Raw genomic sequence first — 21173 nt, forward strand, 5'->3', positions numbered from 1 at the left:
GATGAACAAGAGGATATTAAGAAACAGCCTAAACACATTACTTCTAGCGGCAGGTAGGTATGTTTCTGTTCCTGCCCCACTTGCAGACAAGGAAGGTGTGGGTACTTGAGCTGAAGAGTATACTTTTCTCTGAAATACTGTGCTACTGTTCTCTCCACAGTTTGCCCGTTTTCCAACTGTAAAGGAAAGCTGGAAAAAAAAAAACTACGTATTAACAACTCTCATCTCAGGATGGTGAGCAAAACTCCCAGTCCACACTAACTAGAGCAAGCTGCCTCACATCATCTCTGCTCTGACAAACATCAGCTTTTCTTACGTTTGATGACTGGCAGGCCTTCTTGTTACATTACAAACACGGTATTTCCGTCTCATTGTTCCACAATGAGTCACTTCAACCTTCAGACCTGTTCCCAAAAAGAAAAACTGAGGTTATAAAACTGTCACATTTCAAATACTTATAAAGCCTGTTCGTTAGTATACAAACTCAAATTCTAAACAGACAGAAAATCTGTGATGCAGGTAATGTTATAATAATAAAAGATTTTATAAATAACGTTGCTAGTAAGGATTACAATCATGATAGATCTAACTCCAAACATTTTCCCTATCCTATCAGGCTCTACACATTAAAAAACAGAATCACAAAATTGCAAAGCCTATAGAACAAGGGGCAAAGTTCTGCATTAATTAAAAAAATCTGTCTATAATAAATCTAGGTATTTATGCTGGGACAGGGAAGAAGGCTTGAGAAAGGAGTTTAGTAATTCTCAACATACTCTAATTTTCAAAGTATGTGATATTTGAATAGCCCAGTCATCACATAGTGACTGAAGATTAGATTTTCATGAATCTCAAGAAGGAAGTCCTTCAAAGATTTTCAAAGCAGGAAGAAAAAAATTCCAGGCCCTTTTAACAGAAGCAGAGTAAGAATTTAGTTGAACTATAAGACATAGCTCTCTCTTACTACTGACTATCAGAACTTAAATGCAACCAAAAAAATTCTTAGGGCAGGGGATCCCTACATTCTTATGGAATCACTGACCCCTTTGAGAATCTGATGAAAGCAATAAACACCCAGAAAATTACATATACACATAATTTAGCATATGATTTTAGATGTTCCTGGCCCTTGCAGTCCATCTATGGACCGCAGGAGTTTGAAGATCCCAAGCCTGCTTTAGAAAGTGAAGCAATGGTTTTTTAAACTACTGGTTAAATTCTGTGGGATTTCTTAAGCAGTGCTGTCCAATAGAACTTTGAGATGATGCAATGTTCTACATCTATGCTAATATGTGATCACTAGCAATATATGTTATGGAGCACATTAAATGTGGCTAATGTGACTAAGAATGTGAAAATTTATTTTAATTAATTTAAATAGCTACATGTGGCTAGTGCTACTGTATTTGCCAGTGCAATCTTGGAACTACCTAGAAAAGAGTTAACAAACATATGGTGGGCTTAGAGATAAGCAACTCCATTACTATGGCCAGGGCTCCAAAGGAGTAGATGAAGGACAACTTTTAGTTTTCTGACAGTATTTATGGTTATTACTTTTGCATTATTTCCTTGTTATATTTGTGATTCCTATTGTGCAGTGGTTCTCAACCACAGGCAATTTTCCCCTCCAAGGAACATTTGGTAACGTCTGAAGACATTTTTAATTGTCATGACTGGGGGCATCCATCTAATGGATGCTAGGTTTAGGGATTCTTGGATCCAGGGATGGTACTAAATATCCTACAATGCATGGGACAGCACAACCTCCCACCCCAGGCCATAACAAAGAATCACCCAGCCCAAAATATCAATAGTGGGAAGGCTGAGAGAAACGCTGCGACAGTGTAACTTATTTTCTTATCTAATTACTAACTGGAGTGCCAAACACAAAGTTCATTTATAGTAATATTTTCTTCTGATATATCAGTTCAAATTAAGATGTTAAATGAACATAGTGTCACTGTACCAGATTGGTACGGATTTTTCTTTATAGGTACTCCTGATTAATCAGTGATAACTAGTTTTTATTAGTAATTGCCTCTGTATTATTAAGGAGACTAGAAAATATTATAGAAGCAATAAAAGGCTATAAAAATTATGTTCAGAAATATTATGTTTTAGAATTTTTTTTCTGTTATCTATACCACTTAGCAATTTGTTTCCAATTCTTCCTCTGAATTAAAGAAGCTATTATTAAGATTCTAATAGCCTACTAAATAAGTTTTTACCAAAAACAAATTGGTTCTTTTATAAACTTATGATAGTTCTACCATACACTTTTTCCAATATTTCTGTTTAACCATGATGAGTAACTATACAAAGGAGTCACCCTAAAGTTACTATTAAATATTAAGATAAAAGTTCAACTGGAACCAAACGAATGAACTAAGGGAATCTATTCATTATAGCACAATTTGTATCACTATTTAACAGTTATCATTAAATATCTTATGCTAGCTAAAAATTAAGCCCAAATATACAGCACAGAACACATAACTGTTTTTCCTGAATTTCCATGGTAGGATTACATGATATATATTAAAGAACTCTTTTATAAAACAAAACAAAAACACCCCCAAAAAATTCAACCAAGCCTTTCTGACTTTGAATGGAGGAAAAAAAACCCATCAGTTGTTCAGTCAGATCCAACTCAGATTTTTCTACCCCAAATCTAGGGTCATAGGTGCCTAAGGATTTGACCCAACCCAGGGCTTAGCAAAAAAGTTTAAATTTTAAAAAATGGACTAGATATTTCTCTGCCCAGGTCCCTCCCGAAACCCTCCATCCAACCAAAAAAATTTTTGGCTTTAATAAATCAAATATTTAACCTATAAATTTGGCTTTACCTTCACTATAACATCAACTTTATAATGCTTTCTAGTCATTTTTTCAGTCATTTCTTTGGGCCCCTGAACAGTTGAAGTTAAGATCGAGTCCATGCTCTTCGGGCAGCAGTTTCATCCTTGTTCTGTACATCTTGTATTTTCTGTGATAGAGTGGTGATATGAGTTGATTGCATAGTTACCGCAAAATAATGTAAGTGACTTCATGATATCAGAGGTGGTAACTAAGCAGCAACTCCACTGGAAACCATGGCATTTTGATGATCACACATTAATGGTGGGTAATGCACTAACCTCTCGACAATGCTAACTGTGCAGTTAATACAGATTATGAAAGGACAATGGTATGGTTGCAATACACTAATATGTAATACTTCACTATTGTGGCATTTAAATAACTTGAGATAAATGGATGCTCATTTTCAAAGCAGGAAGGATTTTCCTTTTAATGTTTTATTACAATGACTATCTCTCTCCTGGGTATTGAATGGCAAAGAATGAATGATTACTGGAGCAAGCCGGATGCATTGGGCTATTCTAACTGATTTGGGGAACTGAAAGATGTTCAGTGAACAAACTTCAACGTGTCATTCAAACCAGAAGCTGAAAATTATCTGCAACAGTTGAAATCTTAAAATAAAAAAATAACTATTTCTGATAATTTAATACTTAATATAAATAGAATTTATACTACTCATTCTAATGAGAGTATCTAATTTTTCATCATGACTAAATAATAAAAAACTAAATACAGTGGAGTCACATCTTACTTGAGGATTAGGTTCTAAGTTGTGAACAAGGTAAGAATTTCACAAAATCAAAATTACTCTTGAAAAATTCCTTTAATTACTGATAAAGTACAGTGTTTATGGGTTTGCATATGAAAATATACATGTATATTTAAATGTATACAGAAATCTACACTTAAAGATGAAATAAACACAAATTTTAGATCACTATTAAAATTATTTTTTCCTTCTAGAAGACCATGTAGAGATGAATTTATATTAGTAAAATATACATAGGATGCAACACCACTGTAGAGATTTCAGCTACTAAAATAGGCAAGATCAATGATCAACTATATTATGTACACAAAATAACGAAGTTCCAGCTCTAAAATAACACATGAAACAGGCTAGCCCCGTGTCCATAAAGTTTTTTTTTCCATAAAGTTTCAAAGGAATAAAATATTCTATTATTTCAGAAAAATAAGGAAGTCATTATTTTAACATATTCTAAAATAATGACTCCAGTTCTGATATAATAATATTTTTGGAATAAGTTTCCTACTTTTAATGGTATTATAGAAGTATTTTCCCATGAGATACTCTTCTTATACCTTTAGCTACTAATATAAGGTATTAATGAAAAATTAGCTGGTATCAGTATTAATTTCATTACTTGACCTTTCTTTCATTCAAACACTAAGATGTAATGGTAATGAATTTAATGTAACATTTTATAATCTATATTTTCACAGATGATGTTACATGAATACACTTAAAATTTTTTTTCAATAAGAGCTTGTTATATTCATGCATTTTAAAGTTAAGTTGTTCCAAATGCTAATTAATTCACCTTTTATCTCTTTGGTGAATTTTACCCGATGAGAATCAGTCAGAGGTCTTGGTTGCTCATCAATATTATGAATGTCAAGAACTTCACACATGAACTGAATTACAGGTTGTGCTTTGTAGAAGGCAGTGGCAGAAACTAAAAAGAAAAACACAAATAGTATGAATGTTTCCGTAAAAACGGATTCAGAAATTTGTGTTGTTTCCATGATAATTAATTATAGAGTTATACTTATCCTTTATGTATACTTATGTATATATAAAATAGCATTTCTGAATTGAACAGTTTCAATTCTGAGTGGAAGACAGGCATGAGAAAAGAAAAGCCAAATTCTACAGTTTTTATAATCTAGCTTTCTTTATGGGCAATTAATACCATTCTCTACTACATGTACAGAGAAGTGTTCTGGGTATCAGACAAGACCTGAAAGGGACATATGCCAGAGCCCCTTAAGATGAAAAGATAAGGTATCATTTCTTTTTTTTTTTTTTTTTAATTTTTATTTACTTAGGATAGTCACAGAGAGAGAGAGAGAGAGGCAGAGACACAGGCAGAGGGAGAAGCAGGCTCCATGCACCGGGAGCCCGATGTGGGATTCGATCCCGGGTCTCCAGGATCGCGCCCTGGGCCAAAGGCAGGCGCCAAACCGCTGCGCCACCCAGGGATCCCGATAAGGTATCATTTCTTAAAGCTTTCTATGCCACCCTGACCTGTTAATCTATCCTAGTGAATGCTTTCCCTGTCTTGTAACAGATCTAAGAAGACAGTGGGGGGGAAAAAAAAAGAAGACAGTGGTATTACAGGTAACTGGTGTTAATCCAAACTATAGGAAGTAGTAAGTGAAGAGTATTTGCCCAATGTCATCCAGTTACAGCTGGTAGTTCTGATAGTCAACCAGCATGATTTCTCAATCCTGGGCTTCAGAACTGGAAGAGCTTCACCAATGGTTAAGAGGTCACCATCACTCATTTAACACATACTTACTGGAGGCTAATAGGTGCTATAAAGGCACTGAGGATACAATGAAAAGCAAAATCAAAACCAGTAAGAAGTTAGCTACACAATATCATTTTATTTTTCTGCTTAAAAAACATCTCTATTGTCTGCTGAGCTAAGTATAAACATTTTACATGGTGTTTTCTTTCCATTTCCTTGATTTAAGGATTAAATGTCCTCCACAAAACGTCCCTCACCTCTGGGAGGATGTTTATCAAGGCTTTAATAGTAGTTATCTCAGGATATGTGTGGGTGGTGAGGCTACTATGGATATTTTTTATTTTCTTCTTTTTAATTTTGTATCTTCATTTATTATAGTGATGACATTACTTTTTCCTTTATTACAGAATATATGAATGATGTCTCATCACAGAAAATTCAAATATCGATGTATAGAATAAAGATTTCCTCCCAACTCTACTTCCACCCCTCTTCAAGTATCTTTAAGAAATAACCATTATGGAGGCACCTGTGGTTGAGTGTCTGGCTTTGGCTCGGGGTGTGATCCTGGGGTCCTGGGACTGAGTCCCGCATCAGGCTCCCCACAGGGAGCCGGCTTCTCCTCCTGCCTATGTCTCTGCCTCTCTCTGTATCTTTCATGAATAAATAAAATCTTAAAAAAAAAAAAGAAATAACAATTATCATGGGGTGTCTGGGTGACTTAGTTGGTTAAGTGACCAACTCTTGGTTCCTGCTCATGATCTCCAGGTTGTGAGATGGAGCCTTGCATCTGCTCAGTGCTCAGTGCACCATTTGCTTGAGATTCTCTGCCTCTGTCCCTCCCCTAGCTAATGCAGGTGCATTCTCTCAAATAAATAAGTAAAATCTTAAAAAAAAAAAAATCATTAGTTAGGTATGCATATATCCTGCTATTTTGTTTTTTTTCCTATTTTGATATGCACTTACAAAGATAAGAATGTACATGCTATTTTTTTTTAAATTAAGTAAGCTCTCCACTCAATATGAGGCTTGAATTCACGACCAGAGATCAAGTTGCATGCTCTGTGACTGAGCGAGACAGGCGCCCCCATGCAACTTTTTTTTACATGAGATCAGATAATAAACGTTCCATGACTTGTTTTATTGTTTTTTTTTTTTTTAATTTTTATTTGTTTATTTATGATAGTCACAGAGAAAGAGAGAGGCAGAGACAGAAGCAGGCTCCATGCACTGGGAGCCCGACGTGGGATTCGATCCCGGGTCTCCAGGATCGCGCCCTGGGCCAAAGGCAGGCGCCAAACCGCTGCGCCACCCAGGGATCCCTGTTTTATTGTTTTTTAAATTAACAGTATGTCTTAGAGATCTTTCCATGTTGGTACATTCTTTTTTTTTTTTTAATTTTTATTTATTTATGATAGTCACAGAGAGAGAGAGAGAGAGGCAGAGACACAGGCAGAGGGAGAAGCAGGCTCCATGCACCGGGAGCCCGATGTGGGATTCGATCCCGGGTCTCCAGGATCGCGCCCTGGGCCAAAGGCAGGCGCCAAACCGCTGCGCCACCCAGGGATCCCTGGTACATTCTTTTTAATGGCTTCATATTATTCCACAGTATTGATGCCTGATAATTGAGTATCTTTTGCTCTTAATAAAAAAGAACACAAATGGTAAAACATGAGAAACACTATTATGGGCTTTGATCTTTTTTTCTCATTATAGATCTTATAGATCTATCTATACACACACACACACACACACACACACATATGGAACCATATTCTCTTTCACAGCTACACGATATCTCATTACATGGATATACTTCATGTTCCTAATGATGGATTAAGTTGATGTTTTTTTTTTTTAATTTTTATTTATTTATGATAGTCACAGAGAGAGAGAGAGAGAGGCAGAGACACAGGCAGAGGGAGAAGCAGGCTCCATGCAAGGAGCCCGATGTGGGATTCGATCCCGGGTCTCCAGGATCGCGCCCTGGCCAAAGGCAGGCGCCAAACCGCTGCGCCACCCAGGGGTCCCTAAGTTGATGTTTATTTATAAAAAAAAAGATTTTATTTATTCATGAGAGACACAGAGAAAGAGAGAGAGAAACAGGCAGAGGGAGGAGAAGCAGGCTCCATGCAGGGAGTCGGATTCAGAACTTGATCCCAGGACTCTGGGCTCAACCATTGAGCCACTCAGGCGTCCCACGTTGCTTTTTAATATTATAGAAAATTTTCTAAGAGATGTCCTCATATAATCTTTATACCCAAAGTTGGGTTTGAACTCAACACCCTGGGATCAAGAGTTGCATGTTCTTCCAACTGACCCAGCCAGGCACCCCAAATTGTATTAGCATTCTAGATCTCTTATTCGAATTCATAGTACTTTCAAATTTGTATGTATTAGGGGCACCTGGGTGGTTCAGTTTGACATGGAGCTCCAGTGGCACAATCGGTTACAGCACAGTACTTATTTGACAGTCAGTCTGCCTCTTAAGTTTTGGCTCAGGTCATGAGATCAAGTCCTTTCTCAGGCTCCATGCTCAGCAGTGGAGTCTGTTTGAGCTTCTCTCTCTCTCTCTCTCTCTGCCCCTCCCCACTGTGTGCTCTCTTTCTCTCTCACAAACAAATAAATCTTAAAAAAAAAAAAGTATACATCATATTATTCTATTAAAAATGTGAGACTATTTCTGTGTAGTAAAAAAAAAGCTGAGAGGATGCATATCAAAAAAGCACATACTGCTTCTGGGTTAATTTTTTAAAAGTAAATAGGTAAAGGTAAATAAATATGTGGTAAGTAACATGCTTCTTTGCCTTTCCTTTAACCCTACAGGTAAATTTTCTTCACTGGATTGGTATACTAGCATTTACAACTAGTATGTAAAAACAAAACAAAACAAAACAACTAATATGTCTTACATCACTGAACTGCAACTACTAAAACAAACATTATTTATCTTTTTTAACATTCTTCAATTATTTTTCCTTACTGTTTATACCACTGTGTTTCTAATCATTTTACTGTTTATCATCTTTACTGTTTTTCATCTGGGCAATTCAGATAAAAATTAAAGTTAGTTAAAAAAAAAGTTCCAACAAAAAATGAGCTGAAATCAGTGATTACAGCTGAATTAGGAGCAAACTTCAATAAGCAAAGTTCTGCTTCTCTCCATCAAATCCTTAACATTTTATAAACCTACATGTATATGCATTTTATTCATTCTTGCTTTTTCAAAAATAAGCTAATTTTAATTGAAAAGAAATGTTTATGTTTGACATTTAAAAAAATCTGTTAACAAAACATACCACTGTGGTGTAATTAAGGAAATAAGCATACAATCATTTCTACAGATGATGGTCCCTAAAAGGCAGTAAATAAAATTCAGCACCATAGCTAATACTCAAACTGTATCAGGATCAAAAAAGAATTTCCTTAATTTGATAAAAGTTATCTATCAAAAATCTATGGTAAGTTCAACTTCATTTATTAGGAAGTTCTAGCTAGCGCAGTAATACAAGTTAGATAGAGAAGTAAAAGGTAAAAAGACTGGAACAGGAAAATTATTATTCTTCACAATATATGACTATCTACACAGAAAATCCAATAAAATTTATAGATAAATTAGAGAATGAGAATTCAGCAAGGTTGCTACTTAAGATCAATATACAAAAAAAAAAAAATGACATTCTTGTAAATACTGGCAACAAACTTAAAATGTAACAAAAAAAAATACAAGTCACAATTACAACAAAAAACAGCAGGACTTGGGATGGAATCCAAACAAGGTATGTATAAGACCTAGAGAAGTAATAGATATCCTTACTATTGGAAGATATTTCCTAAGATTTAAAAAATGTCATAATATACTCTATTCATGTAAATTATTCCTAAATTAATCTGTAGATTTAAAGCAATTTCAATCAAAATACTGACAGGATATAGCCCCCTTGCCTTTTAGAAATTAAAAAGCAAATTCTAAAATTAACAACATAAGGCAACAAAACAAGAACAGCCAAGACAATTTTTAAGACTAAGGTCTGCTCTATCATTCATCAAGATTTGTTAGAATCCCACTCAAGTCAAGACACTGTGAGGATAGAACACAGACCAGCAGAAGACACTTGAGAGCCTACCTCACACTATATACAAAAAGAAATTCCTGTTCAGAAAATTAAATATAAAAAGAAAAATAAACATTTAGAAAAACTTATAGAATATCTTTATCATCTTGGAGGTAAGGATGGACTTCTAAAAACAAGATACAAAAACTACAAACCAGGGGCACCTTGGTGGTTCAGTGGTTAAGCCTTTGGCTCAGGTCCTGATCCTGGGGTCCTGGGATCAAGTCCCACACTCTGCCTACGTCTCTCTTTCTCTGTGTCTCTCAAGACTAAATAAGCAAAATCTTAAAAAAACAAAACAAAAACTACAAACTATTGAAACTATAACAATTTCTTAAAATACACAAACTATAAATGATTAAAATTTTAAGAAAAAAAACTACGAAAGAAAACTGGAAGAAACATACAAAGTAAAACAAAACAAAAACCAATCAAATCCCCAGGCTATAGATTAGTAGAGGACATGTGTAACACCTGTAACAAATAATTACTATCCAGAATATGTAATGAGTTCCTACAAATCAAGATAAAACAATAAAAGTGGCAAATGATATCAGCTGGCATTTCATAAAAGAGAAACCTAAATGTCAAAACCTATAAATTTTCAGGAATTCTCTTTTTTTTTTTTAAATTTTTATTTATTTATGATAGTCACACACAGAGAGAGAGAGAGAGAGAGAGAGAGAGAGAGAGAGAGGCAGAGACACAGGCAGAGGGAGAAGCAGGCTCCATGCACCAAGAGCCTGATGTGGGATTCGATCCCGGGTCTCCAGGATCAGGCCCTGGGCCAAAGGCAGGCGCCAAACCGCTGCGCCACCCAGGGATCCCCAAATTTTCAGGAATTCTCTTATATGTTATTAAGGAAATACACGTAACAATACTGACTTATCATTTTACACCATTCAAGACCCAGAATACACACTGACAACAAGCCAATGGAAGAATGAAAGTTCTTGTATAGATTGTAGGCATATACTGATACAATTAATTAGGGGAGCAAACAGTTCATACAGCAAATCTCAAATATGCTTAATTTTCAATCTAGCAGTTTCACTATATTGAAATACACTCTAGAGAAATTCCCTATCTGCAAAAGAAGGCATGAGTAAGTGTTTTTTCTTAACAGAAAAAGAAAACGAAACAACCAAGATATCCATTAGTAGAATGGATAAATTTAGAATATATGCATACAATTAAAACTGATTAGGCAGGTAATAAATAAAATTGAGGAATAAAATACAGATACTACTGAGAGGACTTTGATGGAAAAGGAGATATTATCTACTACTTAGATTGCCAGGATCTAAATATGTGCAATTTATAAATACAGAAAAAAAATTCACAAAAAAGAGACTATGTTGAGAATACCAGTGGGATACTTTTAATTCATCAACACAGATCTCTGAATTTATTAAGGCCATTTAAATTTCATTAAGGGTTTATAATATACTCTACAATTCTCCTGTATCTTTTAATAGATTAATAAATAATAAAAATTTTTGTTGTTGGAAATGCATCCTTTAATTTTTTACTGTTCGTTGCATGTTTGTTTTTTTAACTAAGTTCATTTTCTTATTTTCATGTGTAGTAGGGTTAGAATAATGAAAAAAGGATAGGGTATAATATAAAACAGACACAGATTTTGATCCTAGGTCCAACACTTACTAATTATTATTTCTCTGAACATCTATTTGTTCATCTGTAAAATTAGAAGAATATCTACTACTCACAGCATTAGGGTAGAGATTCAATGCAAAGTACCTACTTGTACCCAGAACATGATAGAAACTCAATAGAGCTTCTTTCTGTTCTCACTTTTTTTTTTTAAGACTTTATGCATTCATGAGAGACACACACAGAGAGAGAGAGAGAGAGGCAGAGATACAGGAAGAGGGAGCAGGCTCTCTGTAGAAGCCCGATGTGGGACTCGATCCTGGGATCCCGTCCTGAGCCAAAGGCATACACTCAATCGCTGAACCACCCAGTCATCCCATTCTGTTCTCATTTTTGAAGAACTGTCTACTCATGTCACTTGTTCACTGATAGATTTGTCTTAATTCTAGGCAAAACCATTTTGTTAATGTAAACTAACTCCTTGAAGAGATTTTATGGGAGAATGTTCCATGAAGAAGGGATTAGAATTCTTAAGTTTGGGGAAGTCTTGCTCAGTGGTTGAGCATCTGCCTTTGGCTCGGGTCGTGATCCTGGGGTCTGGGGATTAGTCCCATATCAGGCTCCCCATGGGGAGCCTGCTTCTCCCTCTGCCTATTTCTTTGCCTCTCTGTGTCTTTCATGAATAAATAAAATCTTAAAAAAAAATTAAGTTTATGTTTTACCATTTCCAAAGCCAGAAAATAACAGATATGAAAAACAAATATTTGCCGTATTTAAAATAACTAAGAATACCAAATGAGTCCACGTCCAAATGAACAGTACAAGGTAGAGCAGTAAATAATATTGGTGCTGGTAAAAACATAATCACAATTATTTTTTAATGTACACCTACAACCTCCTAAGAGGTTACATGGTATGGATGTTATCTGCCTCAATTTTACAGGCTTACTCCCATGGCTCTGAAAGTAGGAGATATGAATTTAAGACTACTCATTACATAGTGCCTTTTTATGGTTATAATTAGTAAGCACTTAAGAGACACCACATTAAACATCCTTGTATTCCCTATTATCACCTACCAAAATATTATTAACAGAGCACTCAGGAGATATTGATAAAGAATTGTTTTATTTTTTGTATTTTTAATATAATGTATCACATATTTAGTAAAGTATATAAAATACGAATGTGTCACTTAAATTATTATACAGTAAGTATCTACAAAACCAGCAGTGGATCAACAACTAAATATTGCCAATATTCTAGAAATCTCTTCTCTAGCCCCTTCCCAGTCCTTAACTTCCTGTTTCCTTTAAAGGTAACCAAAGTCCTGGTTTCATGGTAATCATCTCCTTTTCTTTAAATTCAGAACATAACTACAGATTCCTAAATAGTTTGGTTATCTTAGTTCTTGAACTTTATGCAACTGGAAATATAAAGCATGTAGTCTTTTGAAACTGTTGCTAAGAACTGTCTCTAGCTCATTGATTTTAAATGTAAATAGTTTCTTCATTTCCACTTCTCTAACACTCTGGTAAAGAAATCTAGTTTACTGGGGTGCCTGTGTGCCTCAGTTGGTTGAGTGTCTGACTCTGGATTTCGGCTCAGATCATGATCTCAGGATTGTGACACTGAGCCTCTGTGCTGGGCATGGAACCTGCTTGTGATTCTGTCTCTCACTGCTCTAAAAAAAAAAAAAAAAAAAAAAAAAATTAGATTTTTTTAAGAGAGGGGAGAGAAGGAACAAGCAGGGGAGAAACAGACTCCCCACTGAGCGGGGAGCCGGATGCGGGACTTGATTCTAGGACCCTAAGATCATGACCTGAGCTGCAGGCAGACACTTAACCAAATAAGCCACCCAGGTGCCTATATATATATATGTGTGTGTGTGTTTATATTATATAAACTACACACACTCACAGTTTACTACTCTAACATTGGACATTGGTGTTAGTACTTCCCTTAGTTACTAGAATATCATGAACATTCCTGTAATTGTGGTCTTTTTTGATGCACATATACATGCAATTTCTCTAGTAGAAAAGGCTCTAAGTAAAATTGCTGAGTCATGAAGGATATGTATCTCTAATTTTCCTAGACAAGGCCAAATTCTTTCAAAGTGGTTTTAATAACTGACCCTCTCATAGGCAGTATATGTCATTTTTGTGCTCAAGTCTCACTGTTAGTACTGTGAGACCTGAATTTTAGTCTTTCTGTGGTTTATATAGGAATACCTTACTTTTAAAAAAGGATTTTCAGCCTTACATATAATAAAATACACCTTAAGTATAAAGTTCAATGACTCTGAAAATGTATACATTTATGCTATTACCACCCCAATTGCAAAAGAACCTTTCCATCACCCCAGAATGTACTTTCCTGCCTCTATGTAATCAGTTCCTTCCACATCTGCCCTAAGCAAACACGCATCAGATTCCTTTCATAACAGATTAACTGGATCCAAAATTTTACATAAATGGAATTATGTATATAATTATATATACCATTTTAAGTTTGGCTTCTTTTGCCTGTTTTAATTAGTTGAGATTAGTTAATTAATTCCAATTCATACTGCTGCATAAATTAGTAGTTCTCGCTCTCTCTCTTTTAAAGTAGGCCCATGGCCAGTGTGGAGCCCAATGCAAGGCTTGAATTTATGACCCTGAGATCAAGACCTGAGCTGAGATCAAGAGTCAGATGCATAACCAACTGAGCTGCCCAGGTGCTCCAGCACTTTTTTCTAACTGCCAGGTAGTATTTCATTGTATGAGATTATAATTTGTTTCTCCATTCACTTGTTTTTTAGATATTTGGGTCGTTTCCAGTTTCTAGGTATTATGAACAAGTATATATATATATATATATATATATATATGCAAAGGAGGTCATACCAAGATTTGTGCACACACACAAACCTTGGTATGACCTCCTTTTTCATTTATCTTGGAGAAAGGCCTAGGAATAAAACTGGTGGGTCATAAGGCAAGAGCATGTTTAACTTAAAACAGTATGACAAAATATTTTTCCAAGTGGTTGTATAATTTACACTCCTACCATTTCCAGTTGCTCCACATCTTTGCCAACATTGGTATTGCCAGTCTTTTTAATTTAGCCCATGTAGTGGGTGTGAAGTGATATCTCATTGTGGTTATTTGCATTTCTCAGATGAGCAATGATGTTTAACATCTTCTCAAGTGCTTATTTGCCATTCACACACATCTTTTGTAAAGTCCCTGATTTTTTGACCACTTTTTAAAATTGTCTAGTACTAGTTTTTCATATATTCTGGATACAAATCTTTTGTTTAGATATGTTTTGCAAATGTTTTCTCCCAGTTGTTGCTTGCCTTGTTCTGAAGAGGTTTTCATTCCAAGGACATGAAATTGTTCACTCCAAGGACATGCATATTTTTCCTGTTTTCTTAGCAATTTCCCAGCTTTAGCTTTAGGTTTTGGCCTGTGATATATCTAGAATTTGGGTATGGTCTGAAGTAGGGGTTATGTTTACTTTTTTCTTTTTTTTTTTTTTTTTTTTTTTTAAATTTTTTTTTTATTTATTTATGATAGTCACACAGAGAGAGAGAGAGAGAGGCAGAGACACAGGCAGAGGGAGAAGCAGGCTCCACGCACCGGGAGCCCGACGTGGGATTCGATCCCGGGTCTCCAGGATCGCGCCCCGGGCCAGAGGCAGGCGCCAAACCGCTGCGCCACCCAGGGATCCCATGTTTACTTTTTTCATACACATATCCAGTTATTCTAACATGATTTAAGACTATCCTTTTCTCACTGAATTATATTGTCCCCTCTGTCAATTATCAATCAACCACATGAATGAGTATTTTTATATCTATTCGAATTGCTTCTCAGCCTATGATAATCTAAGATTAAGAATCTTAGGAAAAAAAGATCAAGTATCTTAGTATTTGTATCTATTCTATAACTCATTTTACAGACCTTTCACCCCAATGTCACAGTTTTGATTACTATAGCTTTACAGAGTATCTTTAAAACCAGGTAGTATAAATCTTCCTACTTTGTGGTTCTTCAGAATGTTCTTGGTTATCCTAAGTTCTTTGTATTTTCATATAAATCTTAAGACTCCATCTGTCAACTTAATATTTTTAAAAAACCTGAGAGATTTCCACTGGGACTATGTTGAGTCTATAGATCAATTTAGGGAGAATGGACTTTTTTTTAAAATGATCTATTATTATTATTCATCTCTTTTTTTTAAATTTTTATTTATTTATGATAGGCACACAGTGAGAGAGAGAGAGAGGCAGAGACATAGGCAGAGGGAGAAGCAGGCTCCATGCACCGAGAGCCCGACATGGGATTCGATCCCGGGTCTCCAGGATCGCGCCCTGGGCCAAAGGCAGGCGCTAAACCGCTGCGCCACCCAGGGATCCCTTATTCATCTATTCTGAAGAGAGAGACAGAGAGAACTCCTGTGTGAGTGGGGGAGGTGGTATAGAGGGAGAGGGAAAGAAATCCCCAGACTCCCTGCAGAGAGCAAAGCCTGAGGTGGGGCTTGATCCCAGGACCCAGAGATCGTGACCCAAGCTGAAACCATGAGTTGGATGCTCAACCAACTGAGCCACCAGGAGCCCCATAGGGAGAATGGACATCTTAACAATCTGAGTGTTCTGATCCGAGGACATGGTATCTTTCTCTATTTATATCTTCCTTATTTTTCTCAGGAATGATCTATAGCTTTCAGTATAGAAGCTTTGCATATCTTTCTTTAAATCTATGCCTAAGTATTACATTTTTGGTATTATTAGAAATGGTATTTTAATTTTCCAATTGCTGAATCCTGGTATTATTTCTTGTTATACTGCTTGTACGGATTTTTGTATATGTTGTTAGTATTCTGTGTCCTTGCTAAATTCATCTATTAATTCTAGCAGGGTTTTGTTTGGGAGAGGGGGTAGCTTAGCATTTTTTAATGTAGAGAATTATGTCTCCTCCAAAGAGGGATAGTCTTATTTCTTCCCTTACAATATTATGTCTTTATTTATTTTTTTTTACCACACTGCATTAGTTTGGACCTCTAGCACAATATTGAATCAAGTAGTGAAAATCAAGTATCTTTGCCGTGTTCTTGAGCAATCTTTGTACCTTTTATGATGATGCTTGTTCTGTTTTTCTAGGTGCTTTTATCAAGTTGAAGAAGTTTCCTTTTATTGTTAGTTTACTGCAAATTTTTGTTATGAGAACGTTAAAATGTATCAAATGATTTTTCTATTGAGTGGGTTATACTGTTTTTGTCAAGTGTCTATCACAAGTATACTCTAGCCGCATAAAACGAGTTGGAAAGTTTTTCCTGTTTTCTGATTTTGTGAAAGATTGGTACTATTTTTTCCTTAAATGTTAGATAAAATTCATCAGTGAAATCACTGGAGTTTTCAAGGGATTATGAACTTAATAGATACAGAGCTATTCAGATTACTCTTTGAAATCATTTTTTGTAAAGTTTTGGTAATCAAATAATTGATATAAATTCCATAATGTTTCCTTACTAATCTTTCAATTCTGAGGAATCTTTAGTGATACCCTCTCTTTCATTCCTAATACCAGGAATCTGTTTTTTTCTATTTTCTTTGATTTGTCTTGCTAGGATTTTATTAATTTTATCAAAAGAACCAATTTCTGGCTTCATGCATTTTCTGTACTGTTTTCTATTTAATTTTTTGCTCTGACTTTATTATTTCTTACCTTCTACTTAACTTGGATTTTTCTTTCGCTTAAGATAGAAACTTTGTGTGATACCTAGCCTCAGAGATGTCCCTAGTAAGTGTGTTTCCTACACTGAATATGCATAACTAATGGGATATTATTAAAATGGCAGAATGTAACTTTCAATGCTAGCCCTTAAAATCATTATTATGGATTACCTGCTCCAGAGAAAGATACCCACAATATTGTGAGGACACTTAATCAAACCTATAGAGAGTTCCATGTGGTAGGAAACTAGGACTTCATCACAAACTTGTTATCAACTGAGTTTTATAGATATTAAACAAGACTTAATCATCCATGTAAACATTTATTAAATACCTACTCTTCATCGTCTCCCTTATGGGTTCAAATTTAGAGATGACCCAGACAAAGCCTCTGCACTTAAATAGATTCTGGGTTAAAATTGATTAAAAAACAAGAAGCTCATTTCATTCCTTCCCCAATCCCCAAACTCCACTATAACTATGGTGAGGAATTTTAAAATACTCTTAGAAGGAGTGAACAGAAAACAGGAAATCCATCAACATTTTAGAAGATGAAAAGTAAGTGGACAATAACTGACATAGTAGATCCAAGAAAATGAAATCTCAAGGTAGCTATGTTGAGAAAGATAAGAACCAATGGCATTTACACTATAAAATCTTCAAAAGGCATGAGAAGTGGCAGCACTAAGTACCTCTGAACTGGTGACAGAATGGGGGAGATGCAGAAAGATAAAGAGGAAAGCTGTCTGAGAAACAGGTAGAGTCCTAGATCCCTTGTCTAGCTCGACATTGCTGAACAACCATCCCTTTGTCATCCCTGCACAAATCTGGAGGTTTATTCTCTGGAAAAAATAAAGGAAAGGCTCTTTGGAGGGAGCATGTCAGGCACAGTTGAAGGCATAGGACTGCACCAAAAACAAGGGATTAGATGACTATAAACATTAAATGCTGAATGTAGACATTCTCCCAAACAGAATGTCCAATTTGGCTTCCAGAATGTAGACCATGAGATTGTTACTCTTGAGGTAGGAGCTCAGAACACTCATCTCTGACCAGCCAAGCAAAGAGATTTGAGGATACAAATGGAGGTCCCCTAACATCAGCGCATTGAAATCACCCCACGATGAAGCTCACCCCACAGATGTACTGATACATTCAGAGTATCTAGTCAGTGTTTTAGACTCCCTATGAATCATGAGTAGATACTCAAGGATAGCGTATTATCTGAGGAAAGCCTCCAACATGGAAGATAAGAGATCAAAACAAAAGGAATTTGGGTGAAGCATAAACATGTGCTGAAAAAAGAAAGCTCCAGAATAAATTATTCTCAGTGAGCTAAGAGAGGATACTGCAAATGTGAAACAAGAATAGTACAGCACAACATTTAAGGAAAAAACAAAAAACAAAAAACTACTAGAAGAACATTAAGAGCAGAAATGAAAAAGTGAATAAAGGGTTAAAAGATGAAGTTGAGGAAATTTTCCAGAAGGTAAAGCAAAATAAATGAAACATAAAGACAATGGATACATACGTAAAATAAGTACATTTTATGGTATGTTCAAAAACATCTCACTAAAACTCTTTAAAAAATGGAGCACTGCTTTCAAATCTGTGAAGGAATATTATTTCCAACACAGAAACTCAGCTAAACTACCATTTAAATTTGTTTTCAAGTGTGTAAGGTGTCACAATATTTGCCTGTTGTGTACCCTTTTCTCATAAAACTTCTGACCATTAAAAAAAGGGCAGGAGAAGAAAAAGGATGTGGGAAACAGAAGATCAATAAAGGAAAAATACAAAATTCTCCACAGGGTTAGTGATGTGTGATTCCAAGAGGACGGTTCAAACATAAACTTGTACCAAATGTGAAGGGCAAACTCACTGAGACTGAAACAGGGTGAATTAAAAAACAGAGTGGATGGAGACTGTCACTGAGATTTCTGCTGCCATTATTTTGCTTTTGTAATGTGAGGATAGTCTGGGTAAGCCTGACACAGATATATTTACATTGCTTAGCTAGGCCATATGGTGAAAAGTTCCTGTCCTGCTGCCTGAAATCAGACTCTCATTATACCCTCAAGAAATGTTCTGCTTTCATCTACTGCTGAGAAAACTCATTTTAATATTATAAATTATTTCTTAGTCTTAGAGATCTTATACCTGAACTCAAACATATGAAGCAAATGACACTATTATTGTGATTAATAAATTACTTAATAGAAATATGTTTTCCTTGCAAAGGAAGAATATTCTGGGTGAACTTCTCTGACTCTTATGCAGAATAAATTAAAATTACTAAATTCTACAACAATCTATATATTCCATTTTCTTTTAGGAGTAAATAGTGACTGTTTTACAGAAGGATACTCTTACTGTAAAGCACAGGAAGTAAATAAAAATAACAATGTTTCTCAATTCAGATGTTCCTGGGTCTGAGATCTGTCTGCCAAGAATCTTGCTTCTTAGGGATGCAGTATAGAGTTATGAATATTAAGGACATAACTTTGGAGTCAGAAGCTGGCTTCTATCATTTAAAAGTAAACTGTGACTTTGAGCCTTAAATATAAGCTACAGTTTTATTCAAAATAGGTTTATTTTTTTTTTAATTTTTTTTTTTAAATTTATTTATGGTAGTCACACACAGAGAGAGAGAGGCAGAGACATAGGCAGAGGGAGAAGCAGGCTCCATGCACCAGGAGCCCGACGTGGGATTCGATCCCGGGTCTCCAGGATCGCACCCTGGGCCAAAGGCAGGCGCTAAATCGCTGCGCCACCCAGGGAACCCTCAAAATAAGTTTAATAGGTTATATTACATTTTTTTTTTTTTTTTTTTTTTTTATGATAGTCACACACACAGAGAGAGAGAGAGAGGCAGAGACACAGGCAGAGGGAGAAGCAGGCTCCATGCACTGGGAGCCCGACATGGGATTTGATCCCGGGTCTCCAGGATCGCGCCCCGGGCCAAAGGCAGGCGCTAAACCGCTGCGCCACCCAGGGATCCCGTGGTTATATTACATTGTTAAAATCAAAAGCAAATGAATACCAGCCTTGAAAATTCCCTGAGCAGACAAAACCAGTTTAGTCATACAAGCAAAGCTTAATGTAGCTTATCTCATAAGCCCAACTTGGTCTGGGTCATTTCTTGCTCATGTCTCTGAAAATCATAAGCAAAACTTACATTGTTTCCCAAGATTAATAACCATTGGCCAACTCCCTACCATTTAAGAAAATTTTAATATTATAAACAATCACTGAGGAATTACTGCTTTCTCTCTATATAAACTGTTTTATGATATTTTCCTGAGCGTCATTCCATGTTTTGGGTTGAATGCTCCCAGTATGCAAACTGTTTTTGGTGTGTGCACAATAAACTTTTATTAATTATTACTATGGTAATTTATTGATTTTTCTTCTGTTATTTCTGAACTTTTCACAAACATAAATTATTTAATATAAATATTAAACTATATGAACTTTAGAAAGAGAAAGTCAATTTAGAGAGAGAAAGTTTACACAGATTTTCTCTCTCTAAACTTAACTCATACAACTGTGGTAGAGTTCATATGAGATAATTAATGTAAAATGCTTAGGACTCTACCTGTTATATAATGAGTGGTAAATAAAACTATTTTAAGGGAAATACAACTAATAAATACCACATTCACTGTGATGGTCTTAAAAATGCAAGCTGCAAATGAGTTTGGCTTAAATGCAGGCTAAACTAAAAATATATTCTCACATATCTTCAAATCCAAGTTATCAGTGATAGTAAGGTACATCAATATTTTATGTATCCTAAAAAAAGAAACATCAATTAAAGTGTGACAAACCATCAACTGCAAGACATCTCCCAATTTCAGAGATGATGAAATGTGAAGAAAAAATATTTTTGAATCTTAGATTGGTAAAATTACAGTAAGTTTAACTACATAGTTGAGAAAATATTAAATACCACAAAAGCAATCATTTTGAAGACAAGATTAAGTCACATCATTAGAATTAAATTTCTCTCTCTGTTTTAGAGTAATTTTCACACTTCCTTTCTTCCTTCCACTACCAATTTCACCTAGAGGTAGGTAATCTGTCACTTTGGAGACTAAAATGGATTCCTGTTATGTGCTCCCATTGTACTCAGCACTTCCTCTTCATAATACTTGTATTGCTCAATACTAGTGTTTTCCAGTAGATTTCAAGTTCAACAAGGGCTGTTTTGTTCAGAACAATATACCAAGCTCAAGGGATGCAAATTCAAATCACACAAAAACAAAAAAGGGAAACATAAACAAGTAGGCTGGTGAGTGCAATATTTTCACTCATTATTTTTCATAGCAGTACTACATTTTACTGGCAATTAAAACTTTT

The 21173-nt window shown here is 35.4% G+C and overlaps 1 protein-coding gene across 2 annotated transcripts in view; it reads right to left on the reverse strand.

Annotated features, from left to right (window-relative positions):
* AGO3 (argonaute RISC catalytic component 3) overlaps positions 1-21173 on the reverse strand; it is a 117075-nt gene that overhangs the window by 37415 nt on the left and 58487 nt on the right. For both annotated transcript variants that reach the window (XM_055341622.1, XM_055341623.1), the window contains exons 6-8: positions 4425-4559; positions 317-404; positions 42-189 (exon numbers count right to left, since the gene is read on the reverse strand). In XM_055341622.1, coding sequence (XP_055197597.1) covers positions 42-189; positions 317-404; positions 4425-4559 — 371 coding nt within the window. The remainder of the gene's footprint in view (positions 1-41; positions 190-316; positions 405-4424; positions 4560-21173) is intronic.

Source organism: Nyctereutes procyonoides, unplaced genomic scaffold, assembly GCF_905146905.1.
Source record: "Nyctereutes procyonoides isolate TBG_1078 unplaced genomic scaffold, NYPRO_anot_genome, whole genome shotgun sequence".
Lineage (NCBI taxonomy): Eukaryota > Metazoa > Chordata > Mammalia > Carnivora > Canidae > Nyctereutes > Nyctereutes procyonoides.